The sequence below is a fragment of the Aethalodelphis obliquidens genome, unplaced genomic scaffold (assembly GCF_003676395.1).
Source record: "Aethalodelphis obliquidens isolate GAN/ISIS:26980383/991018 unplaced genomic scaffold, ASM367639v1 scaffold43, whole genome shotgun sequence".
Taxonomy (NCBI): domain Eukaryota; kingdom Metazoa; phylum Chordata; class Mammalia; order Artiodactyla; family Delphinidae; genus Aethalodelphis; species Aethalodelphis obliquidens.
The window spans coordinates 7,055,871-7,077,676 of record NW_020837987.1 but is presented as its reverse complement, the minus strand read 5'-3'; the positions used below and the strand labels follow the sequence as shown (position 1 = coordinate 7,077,676).

General features: G+C 37.7%; 1 protein-coding gene across 4 annotated transcripts in view; it reads left to right on the top strand.

Moving 5' to 3' along the window:
- Positions 1-21,806, top strand: part of LOC113605509 (zinc finger protein 345) — a 52,184-nt gene continuing 30,378 nt past the window's right edge. The window contains exons 1-4 of one of the 4 annotated variants that reach the window (XM_027078897.1): positions 47-64; positions 1,398-1,453; positions 2,945-3,023; positions 13,673-15,410. In XM_027078897.1, the coding sequence (XP_026934698.1) occupies positions 13,751-15,202 (1,452 nt within the window). In that variant the 5' untranslated portion in view covers positions 47-64; positions 1,398-1,453; positions 2,945-3,023; positions 13,673-13,750 and the 3' untranslated portion in view covers positions 15,203-15,410. Of the gene's footprint in view, positions 65-200; positions 518-1,397; positions 1,454-2,944; positions 3,024-13,672; positions 15,411-21,806 lie in introns of those variants that run through there. The other 3 variants (XM_027078895.1, XM_027078896.1, XM_027078898.1) reach the window with 3 other exon arrangements.

The window sequence follows — 21,806 nt, the reverse complement described above, 5'->3', positions numbered from 1 at the left end:
CGCCAAAACCTGAAAGAACCGAAACTTGAGGCTGGGATGTGTCAAAGAAGTTGCACCACACAAGGTAAACAGATAAGGAAGGCTTATTATAAAGACTATCGCAGTAGGGAAGAGAGATTGAACTCAACTGGGTATGTAACAGTAGCTGGGGATTTATAGCCACTGGGCAGGGTGATGGAGTCAGTGCGGTCGACTTGACTAAAGTTTGGTCGAGGGAGTTCTTGTCAGCTGAAACTCGCGGAAGCCTCAGGTGCGCTGCCGGATCCAGGCTTCCGCGGCCAGGGGGCATCAGGATGAAGAGGAGATAGCTTTTGGTAGCCTGTCGCTTTCTGGACTACATCTCCCAGAGGCCTCTAGGCCTAGTGCTCCTTCCCGCGAGAACTAGACCTTCTCCTGAGGAGTGGACGGGATTTTCTGACGGGTTGGGGCAAACGGCCTCAGGGTGCTGTGCGAGGTGCTGGACTCTATTTGTTTCAAGTAGAGTGGAGCGGTGCTGACCAGACCGGAGGAGTCGTAGGTGAGATGGCCTGGAGCCCGGGGTTGGAGCCGGGAGTGTCTGGAACCTCCGGCCTCTACGGGAGCCAGCTGGGAAGGGGCGATCGTGAGGAGTGTGTGTCTGATTGTGGTTGTGTCTCTGTGTCTGTGTGACCTTGTACCAAACTGTGAGGGCGGGAGACGGGCTTGATTGTGGATTTGATTGTGCAGGTGTGTTGGGGGTTTAATTGTGTGACCGGGTGTGGCACTGTTTGCGAGTGTGAGGTTCCTTGACCGCCGTTGTAAAACTGTGTATACACTTGGGATTTGTGTGTGTGTATTTATGATCATTTGCTGAGCCGTGGGTGTGGGATGGCTTAACTGTGAGATTTGTGTCTGTTTCTCCTTGGGATGTGTGTGTGTGTGTGTGTGTGTGTGTGAGTGTGTGATATTGTTGGTGGTAGGGTGCGTGTGAATTTGTCATTGTGTCCCCATGATGTATGTCACTGGGAATGTGAGTACGTGGGGATGCCTATGACTGCGATTGTGACTGACTGTCCCCGGGGTGTGTATGATTGCGTGGCCGTCTGCAGCCCATTTTGTTGAGGTTTGGGGTGCCTGTGTGCCCGTGGTGTGAGTTCCTATGATTATGTATCCATATAGCACTGTAGGTGTGGGGCGCCTTTGTCTGTGCCTTTGTGACTCCAGCGCTCTTTTACCAGGAGACCTCTGTGAGCTCAGGGACACATTCTGCCCAGAACTGCAAATGACCGTGCTTGTCTGTAATGCTGGTATTGAGCAGGACGCCCAAGACTTGTCTGACCTAATATCTGTAGGTGGTGGGTGGTAGGTTGACTTGGGCTCCCAGAGAGCCTGGTTTTTCCTGACTCCTTTCTCTCTCTCCAACTCTTCTCTGCTTGCAGAGTCTTCCAGAGTGGAGCAAAGAATGGCTGTTGAACATCCACAAGGCACCTGCAAGGTAGCTTGTTGTTTCCCCTTGTTTCCTGAAATCCTCTTTTCTATGTCAGGATATGAATTGGTTTCCTTCTCTTGAAAATTCTTGCCTGTCAGGTGACCTGATCTATGGAATTTTTCCTTTGAGAAATGTGATTTGCTCCCAAACCCAACCCACACACGTGACTTTCTCTTCCTAATTTGACAAATGGTTTAATTTTTCTTTATGCTCTCTTAAAAAAATATATTTTTTTATTATAAAATGAAATTATCTTAAATAATTTCAAAAGTACAATTCCCAATGAAGAAAATTTAAATTCCCAGTTAAAACCAATGCTAACTTTTTGATAATTGCTTCCCAGTATGTTTTATGTACATATATAAAGTGTGATATTTAAAAATTGATTTTACTCAGCATTTACCGTTTTATAGCCTACACTTTCACATAAAATTATATTTAAGTATTTCCCCACGATTTAATATTGGAAACATTTTTAGAGGTGCATATTTATTTGAATATGTCTTTTTTTTTCTTTCAAATTAGATACAGAAATGGCATTTAACACCCATTTGTGCAAATAATTATAAAGACCGATGTAAGGAATACCCAGGTCAAGAAAAAGAATACAGCCATCTCTAAAGCAGCCTCTGATGTACCCCTCCACAATCACAAACAATTATGCTCTTCTGGTGATAACCACTGTGATCATTTCTTTGTCTTTCATTAGAGCTTTGATATGAATTCCAAAACCACATAGATTTAGTTTTTGTCTGTTTTCTATCTTTGTATGAATAGACATTCTTTTGTGTCTTTTTTCATGAAAAATGTTTGTGAGCTTCATTCATATTTCCTATAACTACAGTTCATTTTTTTCCATTGCTCTCTATATACTGTCTTGTATAATAGTATCAGTTTACTACTTATCTATTCTACTCTTCATGGACATTTGACTTGCTTCTAGTTTTTGGCTGCTATAAGCAATGTGACTACAAATGTTTTGTGCACATATTTTGGTACACATGTGCTTGTATTTCTTTAATATATATACTAAAATTGTAATTAAATTGTTGAGGGTTTGGGTTTCACATCTTCAATTTTACTAGACAGTGCCGGACTGTTCTCTAAATATACTATGCAAGTTTTTTACTTGAATCAGCAGTTTAAAAAGGCTCCTTTTGTTTCACAGTCATGCCAGCTCTTGGCATTGTCACACTTTAAAATTTTTGCCAATTTGGTAGATACCTAGTGTTATCACATTTAATTGATATACCTGTATTATCAATGAAATTGAACACTAATTCTTGCCCGCCTGGATATCCTCTTTTGTGAAATGCTTGTTCAAATTTGCCAATTTTTAACTGGGTTGTTTTTCTCTAACTGATTTATAGCAGTTGAATATATATATAAAAAATATATACATAATATGTATCTTCTATATTTTAGTTTACTGTCAGTTGCACATGTGACAAATATTATCTTCTACTCTGACTTGGTTTTTCACTCTGGTGTCTTCAGGTGAATAGAGGTTTTGGATTTCAATGTGATGAAATCTTTTTCAATAGTGCTTGTTTAAGAAATTTTCTGCTACCTCAAGGTAATGAAGATTTTCTTGTGTTCTCTTCTAAAAGCTTCCTTGTTTTTAGCTTTAACATGTATGTTTCTACACTACCTGGAATTGATTTGTGTAGGGTAGGGATTCAATTTCATTTTATCCCCCATGTGAGTATCCAGTTGCTCCAGTATCATTTATTGAAAAGTTCATCTTTTCTACACTGAGCTGCAGTGCCATTGTAGCCAAAAATCAAGTGACCATTATGGCCACATCTGTTTCTGGACTTTATGTTTTGTTCCATTGCTCTGTTTGTCTCCCCTTGCAGCAATACTCTGCTATCTTATTCACTGTGACTTTATAATATTTGGAACAAGTCCTCTTACCTTCTTGTTCCTCAAGAATGTCTTGGCTGTTTGTGTTTCTTTGCATATTCCATACACATTTTTGAAATAGTTTGGTTCCACTCAAACATCTTTTGGGATTTTGATCGAATTGCATTGTGTCTATAATTATGTGAGTAGAAATTTGGGGAATCTTCTAATAACATGAATCTCTCAATTGATATTACATTTTCTGCATGTTTCTCATCAAAGTCTTGATTATCTCCTGTAAATAGTCTTTGGCAGGGACTTCCCTGGCAGTCCAGTGGTTAAGACTCCGAGCTCCTGATGCAGGGGGTGCAGGTTCGATCCCTGGTCAGGGAAGTAAGATCCCACATACGGCAAGGCGCTGCCAGAAAAAAAAAAATAGTCCTGGCAAATAGGAATAATTTAATCCATCGTATATAGTATTTCCCTTTTGCGTTGACTGCCAGGAATTTGAGCACTTCAGAAATGATCAATTGTAGTAATAATCTTAGCCTGGGTTTTTGACATTGAATACCTATGATGTATGACCTTTGTGTATGATTAAAATTTTTTCTTTATTCTTAGCCTCCTCAAATACATTTTTGGAAGCGGGGGATATAAAAATGAGATATAGACTTAGATACAGATGTAGGTATTTATTGTCTAATATTTTTATTTTAATAACATTCTTGTCTAATCAAGTCAGATTTGTGTGGTACCTTTTGCTGTTCTCCCTATATTATATTTCTTTGTTAACTACTCTTTCCACTTCTCTTCCCCAGCCCCCTCAACCCCCTCCCCCACACTCTTCTCCATCAGGCAGTGTCTGCCTCTACCTCTTTGCCATCTATTCTCACTAACACTTTAGTTTAAATGTTGGCTCCCTCAGAAAAAAAAAAAAAACAAATCATCCCTCGGGTTATTTTACCTACACTACTAGTCTCTGTAACATGGTATAAAAATTAGGGATTCTAGTATCAAATGTGACATCTGATCTCAGCTACACCACCTACGAGCTGTTTAACCTGTAAACAAGAGGTTCTCATTCTCAGTGTTGTTGAGAATGAAATAAGATATGTAGAACACTTGGTACACATCAGAAATTCAATAAATGTTAGCTCCCCTCTCCTTTATTTCCCATTCTTGGGACCTCTAAATCAATTATGGTATAAAGTGGTTGCCTAAAAGTCTTTTGGTGGGTCCCAAAGTCTTTTGGTGGGTCCCAAAAGATCTTTTTTTTTTTTTAAATTGCTGAGGTATAATCGACATATAACATTATATTTGTTTCAGGTGTACAACGTAATGATTCAATATTTGTACATACAGTTGACCGTTAATGTGGAGGTTAGGAGCGCTGACTCTGCACAGTCAAAAATCTTCATATCACTTACAGTCGGTCCTCCATATCCATAGTTCCTCTGTATCTGCATTCTCGGATTTAACCAACCACAGATCCTGTAGTACTATAGTATTTACTACTGAAATAAATCTGCTTATAAGTAAAACTACTCAGTTCAAACCCATGTTGTTCAAGGGTCAACTGTATTGCAAAATGATCACCACAGTAAGTCTAGTTAACATCCATCACCATACACAGTTACAATTTTTTTTCTTATGAATTTTAAGATTTACTCTCTTCATAACTTTCAAATGCAATACAGTATTATTAAGTCTACACCATGCTGTACATTATATCCCCAAGCTTTATTTATTTTATAACCGGAAGTTTGTACCTTTTGACCCCCTTTACCCATTTCACCCAACCCCACCCCCTCACCCCCTGTCTCTGGCAACCAACAATCTGTTCTCTGTATCTATGAGCTTGGTTTTTGTTTGCTTATTTGTTTAAATTCCACATGTAAGTGAGATCATAGGGTATTTTTCTTTGTCTGTCTTACTTCACTTAGCATAATACCCTCATGGTCCATCCACATGGTTGCAAATGGCAAGATTTCATTATTTTTCATGGCTGACTAGTATTCCATTGTGCATTGCCTACCTATTGTTATATTATTTGAATAGTTTGTATTATGTATTTGAATTTTTAAATTTTATGTCTCTGTGCTTGTACCTGTGCCATGTTGAGATCATTTCTTTTTTAAAATCTTTGAATACTTGGTCAAATATGTCACTTTTCTGAAGATAGCTGTATACCTTATTTCTTTCATTACAAAAAAATTATTTATTACAACAAATTTGTAAAACACAGAGAAGCACAAATAAGTAACAAAAGTTATCTATAATCCTGTCAGTTAAAGACAACTGCTGTCAATACTGAGAATTCATTTCTAAATGTGATCATACTATGGCTATTGACCTGTAACCTGCCTTTATCATGCCAAAATATCAATACATTGTGAACAACTGTCCATGTCTCTACACATTTATCTTTACCATGAGTTGTAATGGCCTTATCATGTTACCATTTTACCAAGCCCCCTTTTTTGAACATGGTTTGCTTACAAATTATTGCCATTATAAACAATGAGCATCTCCTTAGACCAAATGCTAGTGCTTTCCTTTTTAAATTTTATTTTTAGTTAAATTATATTTAGTTAATAATCATAATTTTGTTATAAAAATAATTTGTATGTTATGAAGGGGTTCAGGTCTGATGTAACTACAATCCCCAATCCAAGGTACTCAAAGTACCCAAAGGTAGCCACTGTTATCAGTTAATTATTTATCCTTTTAAAATATCCTTTTACATGCATACACATGTAAATGTGTATGTGGTACTGTTTTGTCACTTAAAAATATTTCTATATAAAAACGATTATAAGTGTATCCTGCAAAATGTGGAAAGTAAATGAATTATAGAGTGGATCCAAGGATTGAGTTGGTTCACATAAAACACTTAAAAGAGGACCTGCCCATTTACTTAGTGTCAGTTAGTTATTGTTACTGTTTGTGCTTTTTATTCTGTGTGGAGAATTGTTCACTTAAATGTAGAGCTCATTTTAATTGCTTCATGTAAGGCCATATTTTATAATATGAAATCATAGAGATAATAGAGTACACATATTCTAAACTTCAGTAAACACTTCCAGTACACCCAGCTCTCTCTGCTAGAACCTGTGTTTCCACTGCCATTAGGTTACTTTTGGCTGCATAAGGCAGAAAAACACAACTGCAACAAATAGAACAAAGAGTTAATTATTTCATTTAATTTAAGCTGGTTATTCTTAACATTGGTTACTGATGTCTGGGTCCCACTCCCAGCGATTCTGATTTAATTGGTCTGGGATATAACCTGGACATCATCATTTTTAAAAGATCACCAGGTAATTCTAGTGTGCTGCCACAGTTGAGAATTAATGACTTAAAGTCATACAAGATGACAAGAAAAACATTAAGAGTTAATTGGTCTGGAGTGGGGTTCAAGCTTTAGAATTTTTTAAAAAGCTACCTAATTGATTCTAATAGCAATCAATTCAGAACCACTGGCCTAGGCAAATCATGATTCATTTTCTGGAGCTGATGAAAAAAAGCTATGGAAAAAAATTCTTGTAGCAAGGAAGTAGAGGAGGGATGATTTTGAGGGGGGCAGTCAGTAGTATCTGTCATACCTGTGCCCTTACCAGCAATTAACAATAGGAAAATATCACCGTTTGGTCATTTTAGTGGTGTTTTGGGATAAACCCTAAAGGAGATGGTATACATACATGTTTAATCAGCAGTCTTCATTTTTTTTCAAAAGCAAGGTTTGACTTTTGTGAATCTTACATATTTTAAATCTTCATTAATTTTTTTCTGCTTTTTTTTTGAGATTCTTTTGTTGCAGTATTGAATTCAAATCAGTTTTATTTTTTAAAAGGAGTTTAATGTTATTAAATTTTCTTTTTGGGGGGGTAATTTTCTTTCCTATGTCGAGGTGTTTTACATGTATTGATCTCCTTTTCACTTCATTTCTAGGTATTTTATATTTCTATTTAGTTTCATATTTAACATGAGAATTATTTAGGAATATGTCTTGTTTTGGGTAACTTTTAAATTTTGATTAAGTTTCAAACTTGCAGGAAAGTTACAAGAATAGTACCAAGTATTCTTGGGTACTCTTTGCTCAGATTCACCAATTGTTTACATTTTGCCCCATTTGTATTATCATTCCTGTGTGCACTTGCAATTGTTCTGCGTATCTATATATGCATGTGAGGACACACACACATACACAATACACACATTTTATCTGCACCATTTAAGAATAAGTTGCAGACATTTGCCTCTTTACCCTTAAACACTTCAGTGTGTTATTTCCTAAGAACAAGAGTATTCTCTTACATAACCACAGTACAGTCACTAAAATAAGAAATTTAAACAACAGTGCAATACTGTTATGTAACAGTCCATATGCAAAATTTTTTGCTAGTCTCAATAATATTCTTTGTAGCAATTCATCCTACTTACACCACACCCTCTCTCCCTGACTTGCTATCCAGGATACAGTCTAGGATCACACACTGAATTTAGTTATCATGTCTCTTTTTAGTCTTTTTTTTTTAAGATTTAATTTTATTTATTTTTGGCTACCTTGGGTCTTCGTTGCTGCAGGCTCAGTAGTTGTGGCACGTGGGCTTAATTGCACCGCAGTATGTGGGATCTTCCCGGACGAGGGCTCAAACCCGTATCCCCTGCATTGACAGGTGGATTCTTAACCACTGTACCACCAGGGAAGCCCCTTGGACTCATTTTTTAATCTGCTCCTTATTGTGGTTACGTTATTAATTTCAAATACTTCTAGGTTCATTTATTCCCTTTGTATTCTGTTTGATTTTTTAATTAATATTAATCCATTCTTGTTTATTTGATTGTATGAACATGGTTCCAAACATTAAAACTATACAAAAAGATACAGTTAGTGTCACTGCGCTCCCATAACCTTCGTTTTAGTGAATATTGTGCACTGAATTGTGTCCCCCCACCAAATTCATATGTTGAAGCTCTAACCCCCCAGTACTTTACAATATGACTATATTTGGAGACAGGGTTTTAAAAGAGATGATTAAAACGAGGCTGTTAGGGTGAATCCTAAACCAATCTGACCGGTATCCTTATATGAGAGGAAATTTAGACACACACAGAGACACCAGGGATGCTCACACAGAGGAAAGACCATGTGAGAACACAGTGAGAAAGTAACCATCTGCAAGCCAAGGAGAGAGGCCTCAAAAGAAAACAAACTTGCTGACACCTTGATCTTGGACTTCTAATCTCCAGAACTGTAAGCAAATAAGTTTCTGTTGTTTATATCATCCAGTCTGTGGTATTTTGGTTTGGCAGCCCTTGCAAACTAATAGTAAGTTACTTCCTCCTGGCTCATAGTATCTACTTGTTCCTCAGGAACATGCTGAGGTTGGACCCTTGTTACAGGTCTAGTGGCAACAGAATGGTTCTGGTGGGTCATGAGGAGAATTAGCATGCCTTTTCAGGTACTGCTCCAGGTGATGTTATTATAGGGTTTTCAGTCAGAGGAAAGTTAGTCTCCCAGACACTGGATTGCAAGCTTCCTCCACTGGTAAGAGAGGCCCAAAGCAAGTTGGAGGTTAAAGATTGTCAGTTTCATCTGGGTCCCAACCAGATGTCCCAGTTCCATATTTAAGGATATTATTCTTTCCCAATCAAGTCTCTACCTTTCACATGGAAATCATGGCAAGACTATGAATTCCTATTTATTTCCTTCCTGTTTCTTGGTTTACTCCAACAAAACTCCAGATATCAAAATGGGTTTTTGATGTAGATGGTATGTAAGAAGAGATAAATGTGTTAAATTTGTTGTGAGTTCTAGCATATCTGAAAGGGCTGTTTCAACCAGTGCATTGGTTCTTTGGCAGGGCATGGGATTCTAATTATTATTTTCTCTCAGAAATTTGAACTTAGGACTTCTGGCTTAGAATATTTTTGAGAACTCCAAAACTATTTTCGTTCCTGGTCTTTTATTTATGCACTGTGTTTTTACTGTTTGGATTCTTTTAGGGTATTTTCCTTGTTCCTACTGTCCTGGAACCTAATGAAATTATATCTTAGTGTGAATAATTTTTATTTTTTATACTAGGTACCAAGCAAGCCCATTTAATGTGGAGATTTGTGTCCTTCAGTTCTGGAAAATCTTCTTAAATGCTACTTTTAAAAACAATCTGTTTCTGTTTTCTTTCAAAGTTTTCCAACATACAGAAAATTAGAAATAATATTCAGTTCTTTGCCCCATATAGCCATCAGCTAAAATCACCAATTGTTAACATCTTACCACATTTGCTTTATTTTTCTAAATACACACACACGCGTGCGTGTGCATGCGTGTCCATTTTTTTCCCCTGAATCATTTGAAAATAAGTTGGGGACATCCTGACATTTTACCCTTAATACTTTTAGCGTGCATCTCCTAAGTATAAGGACATTTTCCAAACAATAACAATGACATATCAGATCTTTGAAAATTAATATAAACTCACTAGTACCACCTCAAACATTTCATGTTCAAATCTCTCCAGTGGTTCCCCCAAATGTCTTTTTTTAGCTTATGTTATGTTTTTGTTTATTTACTTGGTTGTTTGTTTGCTTGATCTCAGATCCAATCAGGATTCATGTATTATTTTGGTTGTTGGGCTTCATTGGTCTCTTTTAATCTAGAACAGCCTCTCATTTTTGTTTGTTTTATATGACACTGAATTCAAGACAGTTGCCTTATAGAATGTCTCACAACCTCCATTTGTCTGATGGTTTTCTTATGGAAATAGGAGGCTTAGATTCAGCTTACCTATTTTGACAAAGGTAGTATGGTGTATTCTATTGCATTACATCAGAAGGCAGAGTGTCAGGTTGTTCCACTGTTGATGATACCAAGTTTCATCATTTAAGGTTAAATGATGGTACTGAGTACCAAACCTTTCCAGTATAAAGGTACATGTTTCCCTTTTTAATTAGTAAATCATATGTGGATTGATGCTAAGAGACTAAGTGAATATCTGTTATCTTGACCATTCACTTTCTGATTTTAGAATCCATTGAGAATCCTTGCCTGAATCAATTATTAGATTGGTGATTTCAAAATGGCAATTTTCAGATTCCTTCATTCCTTCTAACTCCTGCCTGATACTTGGCAGATGCTTAGCACACTTTCAAGAATGATCTCCCATTAGATGTTGACCTGGCTTGCATGACCTTCCAATGTCTTTCCTATTTTCTGTTCTTTTTTTAATTGAAGTATAGTTGATTTATAATATTGTGATAGTTTCAGGTGTACAGCAAAGTGATTCAGTTATATATATTTATATATATATACACACACATATGTATATATTTCAGATTATTTTCCATTATAGGTTATATAGGAATATACTTCCCTGTGTTATACATTTTCTATTTCCATATTTTTGTACTCTTTAAAGAGATTTTTCATTTATCCTTTAACTCTTCTAATGATATGTTTTTATTCCCACTTTATATTTTCATTTTCTAAGTATTCTTTTTTGCCTCTTATTCCTTTTATGTTATCCTATGCTTTTATCATGTGAAATGGCTTCTCATATCCCTCTGAAGATATTAGTGGTGGCTTCTGGAATTTTGTTTTCCTATGTGGTTTCTCTTCTAAGTTCCTTTGGGCTTTGTTTAATCTCTTTTATGTTATAGGATTTCCTCAAATGATGATATTTGTATCAGTATTATAGAGTACCAGTATTATAGAGTGGACACTGAGAAGCTGATTTAACTTTTTGTATGCCAGTTAGTAGACCTTCTTAAGTATGTAATGCTCCCATTTCTTAAGCCTTTCTGGGGTTTGCAGCATAAATCATCCCCTTCTGGGTTTTCCTTACTTTTGGGTTAGGTTTCATCTTTCTTTGTTAAGTTGTTCGTCATTTCTCTTCATGCTTTCCAGCTTCAAAAGTTTTGTTGCTATTTCCTCTTCAATTTTCTTTGACTTTGTGGGTTCCTTTTGTTAAAAAACCAGTTCATTCCTTTTAGTGAGATTTTTTTGAAGGACAGGAATAACCACATGTGATTCACTTTCACTGTTTGAGAGAAAGTATATCCTTTTCTAGAGAAATATTGTTTTTAGAAGTTTATTTTTAAGAATTATGAATTTTGAGACTAATTTATTATATTAGCCATTCAGTAAATGTATTTTGATCTTTTTGTGTGTGCCAGGGTTCAAGCTGACTAAAGTAACAGACATTACCCTTGCCTTCCTCAATCTTGGCTCTGTGGTAGCAGACAGACATTAAGCAAACATTCAAAAAAATATGAAATTTGCTGGGAACTTCCTGGCGGTCCAGTGGTTAAGACTTCACCTTCCCATACAGGGGTTGCGGTTTGATCCCTGGTCGGGGAGTTAAGATCCCACGTGCCTTGGGGACAAAAAACCAAAACTAAAACAGAAGCAATATTGTAACAAATTCAATAAAGGCTTTAAAAAATATAGAAAATTTTCAATTGTAGGGGATAAATGTGTAATCATTCATTACCAAACACTAAACACAAAGACAGGAACAAAAAAAGAAAAATTAAAAAAGTGCTTTGAGAAATAATGGCGAGATGTGCAAAATTAAGACTGAGTATTCAGAAAAGATATTTATTAGGGTATGCTAGTTAGCAGAGATCTGAACAATGACCAGGAACTTGCAGGTGAAGAGTGGGGGCAGTGGGAAGGGAGGTATGGAAGAATATTTCAAGCAGATTAAATTGTTGGGGGAGGGGCATGTTACAGTTTAGTGCATTTGAAGAACGAAGTAAGGCCAGTGTAACTATGGCTTATTGCTGATAGGAGAGAGGTATCATCTTGAAGAGGCAGGCAGTAGGCAGGTCTCTGAGGAATTTTAAAGACCAAGTTAAGGAGTGTGGATCTTATCCGAGGGACAGTGGGAAACCATTGAAGCATTCTGAGCAGAACAGTGCCAGACTGAATGAATATCACTCTGGCTGTTAAGGGTGCAAAACTGGAAATGCAAGCAGCTAGATAAAATACTGCTTTCATATCCAAGTAAAAGATAATTTTGACTAGAATTATCTACTGACAGTGGGAATGGAAAGAACAATTTCAAGACATTTTTAGGCTGAGCCTAAACAAGCTTGCTGTTTGAGTATTATAGGAAGAGAATGGAGCTGAAATGTTTTCACCTTTTGTGGCTTGAGTTATTTATTTGTTCAGGGTCTTAATTGATGTCTCTGAATCCTTTTATTTTCCTGGTCACTTTTATGGCATATAAGCCTTCCAAAATAATAGCTACCAAACACTGTGGCGTTACTTTATACAACGGTGTAAATATCAATACATTAATGTGATTTCAGAATTATTTCAATAATCATCAGAGCTGGGGTTCAGAGTACTCATCTATCTGCATCCTCCTTGTAATTTTCCAGAAGTATCACATTACCTCCTATCTTCTTGTCCCTTTTCTCTGATTTTAAAACTACATTCTCAATTACTCTGCTTTTGGCCTTTGCTAAGTCCCCTTTTTTGTTCTCCCAAGGTTCTCCCAAGGTTAGCCTCAAGACTTTGGATTTTACCAAATGGCATAAACAAACTATATTCTAACCACAACAGAATCTTCACTCTCTATTGCTCATTCCAGACTTACTCAGTTCATTAATATATATAGATAGATAGATATAGATATCTATTTATCTATCTATCTATATATATTTTTTGTGTGTGTGTGGTACGTGGGCCTCTCACGCTTGTGGCCTCTCCCGTTGTGGAGCACAGGCTCCGGACGCGCAGGCTCAGCGGCCATGGCTTATGGGCCTAGCCGCTCTGCGGCATGTGGGATCTTCCCAGACTGGGGCACGAACCTGTGTCCCCTGCATCAGCAGGTGGACTCTCAACCACTGTGCCACCAGGGAAGCCCCTCATTAATCTTTCATCAAGATACTGCTACATCTGAAGTAACTTTCTCTTCTATCTCCATCAGATTATATGCAATTTATGACCATCTAGCCTAGATTTTTCCGTGCTGGTGTAGTTACTTAAAGCTCCAAACAACCCTAAGAAATGGGTTAAATGATAATTATACTCATTTTTAAATGTATATGACACTAGTTAACAAAATTGAGTTGGGGCCTGGACATCTTTATATTTATTGAGCTCCCCATGTCTTTAGGGTATTTTTATCTAAATCACTATTTAGGAACAATTGACTTAATCTATTTTCCTAAATAACTCCTTCACCTTCTAGTGTTTCTTCTCATTCTGTTTCCTTATCTGTTTGTCAAAATGCCCAATCATATATGAGAACTGTATAAGCCACTCTATATGAAAATGAGTTTCAGTTAAGTCTTTTCCTATCTATTATAAAAGTTTCATTTCTCCCAGAACACAAAAAAAGTGAATGTTTTTATATTTTCTTTCAGACTGTGAATCAATGTTGAGACCAAGAATTATTTCTGAAAAAGGATATTTATGGAATAGAATCATCCTGATGGGAGATAATGGAAAGACTTATAAAAAACAGCATTGAGTGTTCAAGTTTCAGAGGTGATTGGGAATGTAAAAGCCAGTTTGAGAGAAAACAGGAATCTCAGGAAGGACATTTCAGTCAAATGATATTTACTCCTGAAGACATACCCACTTTCAATATCCAGCATCAGAAAATTCATACTGATGAGAAACTCCTTGAATGTAAGGAATGTGGGAAGGATTTTAGTTTTGTATCAGTCCTTATTCGACATCAGCGAATTCATACTGGTGAGAAACCTTATGAATGTAAAGAATGTGGCAAGGCCTTTGGTAGTGGTGCAAACCTTGCTTACCATCAAAGAATTCATACGGGTGAAAAACCTTATGAATGTAATGAATGTGGGAAGGCCTTTGGTAGTGGCTCAAACCTTACTCACCATCAGCGAATTCACACTGGTGAGAAACCATATGAATGTAAGGAATGCGGGAAAGCCTTTAGTTTTGGATCAGGCCTTATTCGACATCAGATAATTCACAGTGGTGAAAAGCCTTATGAGTGTAAGGAATGTGGGAAGTCCTTTAGTTTTGAATCAGCCCTTACTCGGCATCACAGAATTCACACAGGTGAGAAACCTTATGAATGTAAGGATTGTGGGAAAGCCTTTGGCAGTGGTTCAAACCTTACTCAGCATCGAAGAATTCATACTGGTGAGAAACCTTATGAATGTAAAGCATGTGGAATGGCCTTTAGTAGTGGTTCAGCTCTTACGCGGCATCAAAGAATTCATACTGGTGAGAAACCATATATATGTAACAAATGTGGGAAGGCTTTTAGTTTTGGATCAGCCCTTACTCGACATCAAAGAATTCATACCGGTGAGAAACCTTATGTGTGTAAGGAATGTGGGAAGGCTTTCAATAGTGGCTCGGATCTCACTCAACATCAGAGAATTCACACTGGTGAGAAACCCTATGAGTGTAAGGAATGTGAGAAAGCCTTTAGAAGTGGTTCAAAACTTATTCAACATCAAAGAATGCACACTGGTGAGAAACCCTATGAGTGTAAGGAATGTGGGAAGGCCTTTAGTAGTGGTTCAGACCTCACTCAACATCAGAGAATTCATACTGGTGAGAAACCCTATGAATGTAAGGAATGTGGGAAGGCTTTTGCTAGTGGCTCAAAACTTATTCAACACCAGCTAATTCACACAGGTGAAAAACCCTATGAATGTAAAGAATGTAGAAAGTCCTTTAGTAGTGGTTCAGCCCTTAATCGGCACCAGAGGATACACACTGGTCAGAAACCCTATGAATGTAAGGAATGTGGGAAGACTTTTGGTACTGGCTTGAGCCGTACTCAACATCAGAGAATACATATTGGTGAGAAACTTTATGAATGTAAGGGCTGTGGGAAGGCTTTGGAGAGGGGTTCAGAAATTCAGCAACATAAGAAAAGTCATGCTGGTAAGAAGCTCTGTGAATGAGAAACTCTATAAACTGGAACTACATAATTAAGGAACCACACAATAAAGAGAATTCATACTAGTGAGAGTCCCTACAAATGTAATTAAGATACATATACTTATACTTTACCAGTTAGTTAGTCTGAGAAAATTCATACAGAAAATAAACACTCTGAATAAAATATTTGAATATTTTTATCTAAATTCATTACTTTCAGAAAATTCATACTTGTGAATATTATAAGTTGAAAAACCTTTTTATTGTATATTGCATTTATTTTAAGCATCAAAATTTATTTGGGGGCTAACCCTGCTACTTTCTTTTTAATGTTCTTAATTTTTTGTGAAGTATACAGAATTACTGATGCATTTTAAAATTATTTTAAATTATTGAGGGTCTAATTTACCCTTTTTCCCCTCCCCCATTTCTCATACTAACACCATTTATTTAATAACCATATCTATTTTTATATATTTTTATTGCATGTTTGATGGTAAGTTTATTTTTATACATATAAAGCTTCGATATCAGGTCAGTCTTTGTTTTAAAAATTTGCATATCTGTCTATGTATCTGTGTGTCACCCTGTTTGTGTTAAGTTACTGTTACTTTTACATATCCTTTAGTATCTTATGGATATGTACCTTTTGGAAGATTGTTTTATTTTCCCTTTAGAAACTTATACTATTCTTTTTGCAGAACAATTTTCCTCCATAAAAATGTAGATATGAGTAAAAAAAAAGTAGCTACAGTTATCTGTAATCTTACCAGTCATAGACAATCACTGTCAAATTTTTGGAGCAAATCCTGTAAGATTACATTTGGCATTGATTTTGAGAGAAAGTGTGATTATGCTATAACCAGCCTTTAATATTCTTTGTCTGTGAATATATTGTTACTATTCCATTGGCTTAAAAGTATTTACCTGTTTTTATCAAACACCCATTTTGTCAAATACTGAAATTTTTGCCATTATAAAGAGTTACCTTGTTGGCCCCTTTTGAATGTGTCTGCTTTATTTATTTGTTGTCCATTTTAGAGATAATATGTGGCTCTCTTCTGCTTTTACTGATTTATACATTATAGGTAAAATTGTACTTCCCTTTGACTAACATCCCGACCTTAGTTACTTCCCCAACATAACCAACTTACTTATTCTTCCAGATCCTTTTGTATGCATATATGATGTGTTTATGGTAATGTGGGCCTAATTAGTGTACTTCAGAGGTTGGTTATGGGGATTCTACAGTTGTGCCCATCACATAATAAATACTTGGTTAGTTTAGCCATCATCATTGTTATCTTCTCAGTCTTTGTTATTTATGGAAAAACTTTTAACTGTGATCTATACCTTATTCAACATCAAAGACATTATCATGGAAAAAAGACATCTATGTAAGTGAATATAGGAAAAGTTTGATTAACATTTATTCCTTATTGAACAAGGAATAATTCATCTTAAAGAAAAATAAAGACTGTAAACTGTAAGAAGGAAAAATACCTCATGAAACTTAATGCTTCTAAAACTTAAAAAATAGAATAGATCCTTCATAAACATCTGAACACTGAAGAATAACATCAGCCTCATGGTGGCATAAGATGCCCATCAATTTTGCACACACATCCCCTCTTAACAACTAAAACTTGGCATACATCCACAACTTGCCTCTGTGGGTGTTGTGGGATCCAACACTGTATACCAATGGACCTGGGAGGAGTCTCAACAACCTGTGTATCAAGTAATAGGGGACAGTCCTTGGTATGGGCTGTTAAACAAGCAGGAGTCTGTGAACCAGCCCTAGTCCCTCTTGGCTGCAATTAAGGTAAACCTGGAGACTGCTGATTTGAGCAGACACCCACAGATGAGAGAGCCTTTTAGAAGTCCAGGTTTCCTGAGGAGAGATTCCAGCACTCTGTTGAAGCAGTAAAAAGAAAGTTTGAATGCATTGGAAAGAGTAAGATGAACTTTGCCAGCACTCAGGGCTGCATCTGAACAGAGCAAGGGAAGCAACTGCTGGTGTCTGCCTGGGCAGCACATTGGAGACAGCTCAGACCTCTGTCTATAGCTGACATGGGCTGAGCGCCCATGCAGGCCCCCCCCCCTCTTGCTTCAGCGCCCCCGACCTGGGGCAAGGGGCCTGGTGCTGGGAGAGGGGAAAGCACACACCTAAAGAAAACAGAGCCAGCTTGGGCCTGACCCTCAGGACTTCTGCTCCAACAACTTGGAATCAGACCCTGCCCCCAATAGGGCAGTGACAGCTACTAAGCAGAGAAGTCCCACCTCACTCCTAGCTCCAGCTCTAGCCCCTCCATCTCCAGCCCCACCTCCCACCAAAGTGATAGCTGCCAGCGCACACTGAGGAAAGATGTGATTGTGTCCACAACAAATCCAGCTCTCCCACCAAAGGCACTGGGCACCTGCAGTCTGTATAGGGACACTCCCACATAAGAACATCCCTTTAGGACTGCAATAGGTAACTTTCATCTAAGTTTACAGAGGCAGAGAAAGTTAAGCAAAATGAAAAGTCAGAGGGACTTCCCTGGCAGTCCAGTGGTTAAGACTCCATGCTTCCACTGCAGGGGTCATGGGTTAGATCCTGGTCAGGGAACTAAGATCCCACATGCCATGTGGCGCAGCCAAAAAAAAGAAAGAAAGAAAGAAAAAGTGGGATTGGAGGGATTGGTCTCAACTGAAAGAGCAAAAGAAAGCTCCTGAAAAAATAATGAAACAGAAATAATTAACCAGATAAAGAATTCAAAGCACTGGAAATAAGAATGTTAACTGAATTAGGGAAAAGAATAGATGAACACAGTGAGAATTTTAACAAGGAACTGAAAATATTAAAAAAAAACAGAATTGAAGAATTAAGTAGCTGAAATAAACACACTAGAAGGAAGAAATAGCGACTAAATGACAAAGAAGAATGCATAAGGGATCTGGAAGATAGACTAATGAAAATCACCCAATCAGAACAGCAAAAGTGTCTACAGCCATACCACCCTGAATGTGCCTGATTTCAGAAGCTAAGCAGGGTCAGGCCTGGTTAGTACTTGAATGAGAGACTGCCTGGAAATACTGGGTGCTGTAGGCTTAAAAAAACACACACACAGCAAAAGAAAAAGAAAAATTTAAAAATGATAACCTTTATGTGATCTTTTTAAAAAAATATTTATTTATGTATTTATTTATTCATTTATTTAAGGCTGCGTTGTGTCTTCGTTGCTGTGTGCAGGCCTTCTCTAGTTGCAGCAAGAGGGGGCTACTCTTCACTATGGTGTGCAGGCTTCTCATCACAGTGGCTTCTCTTGTGGAGCACAGGCTCTAGGCACGCAGGCTTCAGTAGTTGTGGCATGCAGGCTTCAGTAGTTGTGGCACATGGGCTCAGTAGTTGTGGCACACAGGCTCTAGAGTGCAGGCTCAGTAGTTGTGGTGCACGGGCTTAGTTGCTCCGTGGCATGTGGGATCTTCCCGGACCAGGGCTTGAACCCGTGTACTCTGCATTGGCAGGCGAATTCTTAACCACTGCGCCACCAGGGAAGTCCCCATTTATGTGATTTTTGGGATAACATTAAGCATACCAACATTTGAATTATACAGGTCCCAGAAGAAGGGAGAGAGATAGGGATTGAACATGTATTTGAGGGGCTTCCCTGGTGGCGCAGTTGTTAAGAATCCGCCTGCCAATGCAGGGGACATGGGTTTGAACCCTTGTCCAGGAAGATGCCACATGCCACGGAGCAACAAGGCCCATGTGCCACAACTACTGAGCCTGCGCTCTAGAGCCCACGAGCCACAACTACTGAGCCCACGTGCCACAAGTACTGAAGCCCACATGTCTAAAGCCTGTGCTCTGCAGCAAGAGAAGCCACCGCAATGAGAAGCCCGTGCACCACAATGAAGAGTAGCCCCTGCTCGCCGCAACTAGAGAAAGCCCACATGTGGCAACAAAGACCCAACACAGCCGAAAATAAATAAATAAAATAAATAAACTTTTTAAAAAAATAAATAAAACTTTTAAAAAAAGAAAGAAAATATATTTGAGGAAATTATGGCTGAAAATTTCCCAAACTTGAAGAAACATATCCAAATAAAGGAAACACAGAGGGTCTCAAGATGAACCCAAACAGGCCCACATAAAGGCATAAAATTAAAATGATAAAAGTTAAAGACAGAGGGACTTCCCTGGCAATACAGTTGTTAAGACCCTGTGCTTCCACTGCAGGGGACATGGGTTCCATCACTGATCAGGGAACTAAGATCCCACATGCCTTGGGTCATGGCCAAAAACAAACAAACAAACAAAAAAAGGATAAAGACAGGATTCTGAAGGGAGCAAGAGAAAAACAAGGGTCATGTATAAGGGAATCCACATAAGGCTAGCAGCCAATTTTTCTGCAGAAACTTTGCAGATCTAAAGGGAGTGGCATAACATATTCAAAGTGCTGAAAGGGAAAAACATGTAACCTAGTATACTCTACCCAGCAAGATTATCATTTAGAATCGAAGGAGAGATAAAGAACTTCTCAGGAAAGCAAAAAGTAAGAGTTCATCAATACTAAATCTACCATAAGAGAAATGTTAGAAGGACTTCTCTAAGTGGAAAAGAAGTAAGAATCTATAGGAAAGGGGAAATCCCACTAGGAAAAACAAATATATAGTAAGGACTGAGGGTCAACTACTTAACTAAGCCAAAATGAAGATTAAAAGACAAAAAATTGTTAAAGCAAATATAACTACAATAAACAGTTAAAAGATAAACCTGGAGATGTTAAATATGTCATTAAAAATACAAAATCGGGGGCTTCCCTGGTGGCACAGTGGTTGAGAGTCCACCTGCTGATGCAGGGGACACGGGTTCGTGCCCCAGTCTGGGAGGATCCCACATGCCGCGGAGCGGCTGGGCCCACGAGCCATGGCCGCTGAGCCTGTGCGTCCGGAGCCTATGCTCCACAACGGGAGAGGCCACAGCAGTGAGAGGCCCACGTATAGCAAAAAAAAAAAAAAAAAGAATACAAAATGGGGACTTCTCTGGTGGCTCAGTGGATAAGGCTCTGCACTCCCAATGCAGGGGGCCCGGGTTCGATCCCTGGTCAGGGAACAAGGTCCCACATGCATGCTGCAACTAAGAGCTTGCATGCCACAACTAAGGAACTCATGTGCCACAACTAAGGAGCTAGCAAGCCGCCAGTAAGGACCCCCACCTGCCGCAACTAAGGAGCCCACCTGCTGCAACTGAGGAGCTGGTGAGCCACAACTAAGGAACCTACAAGCCACAACTAAGACCCAATGCAACCAAATAAATAAATAAATATATTTTTAAAAATACAAAATGTGGGTAGGGGAGTAAAAAGTGTAGATCTTTTTAGAATGTGTTTGAATTTAAATGACTCCATTTAAAATAAGTAGATATAGGTCAACATATATGAACCCCATGGTAAGCACAAATCAAAAACCTACAACAGATACACAAAAACTAAAAAGAAAGAAACACAAGCATACTACTAAATAAAATCATCAAATCACAAGAAACAAAATGAAGAAATGAACAGAGAACTACATAAACAACCAGAAAACAAGTAATAAAATGGCAATAAGTACATACCTATCAATAATTACCTTAAATGTCAATGAACTAAGTGTTCCAATCAAAAGACAGGGTGGTTGATTGGATAAAAAACAAGACCCATCTATATGCTGCCTACAAGAGACTCATTTCAGAGCTAAACACACACACACAGACTGAAAGTGAGGGGTTGGGAAAAGATATTTCATGCAAACGGAAATGACAAGAAAGTGGGAGCGGCAATTCTCATATCACAAAAAACACTTTAAAACAAAGTCTATACCAAAAGACAAATAAGGGCATTATATAATGATAAAGGGATCAATCAGAAGAGGATATTACACTCGTTAACATATATGTCCCCAATACAGGAGCACCTAAATATATAAAGCGAACACTAACAGACAGAAAGCGAGAAACTGGTAATAATATAATAATAGTAGCGGACTTTAACACCCCACTTACATCAATGGGCAGATCATCCAGACAGAAAATCAATAGGGAAGCAGTCGTCTTAAATGACACAATAGACCAATTGGATTTAATAGATATCTACAGGACATTACATCCAAAATCCGCAGAATACACATTCTTTTCAAGTGCACATGTAACATTCTCCAAGATAGATCTCATGATGAGCCACAAAACAAGTCTCAATAAATTTAAGAGGATAGAAATTATATCAAGCATTTTCTTTGACCACAACAGTATAAAACTAGAAATCAACAGAAAAATGGGAAAAGAACAAATATGTAGAGACTAAACAACATGCTACCATAAAACCAATGGATCAATGAAGAAATCAAAGAGGAAATCAGATAATACCTCAAGACAAATGAAAATGGAAACACAAGTCTCCAAAATCTATGGGATGCAGAAAAAGCAGTTCTAAGAGGGATGTTTATAGTGATACAGGTCTTCCACAAGAAACAAGAAAAATCTCAAATAATCAACCTAACCAACTATCTAAAGGAATTAGAAAAGGAACAAACAAACCCCAAAGTGAGCAGAAAGAAGGAAATAATAAAGACCAGAGGGGAAATAGATAAAATAGAAACAAC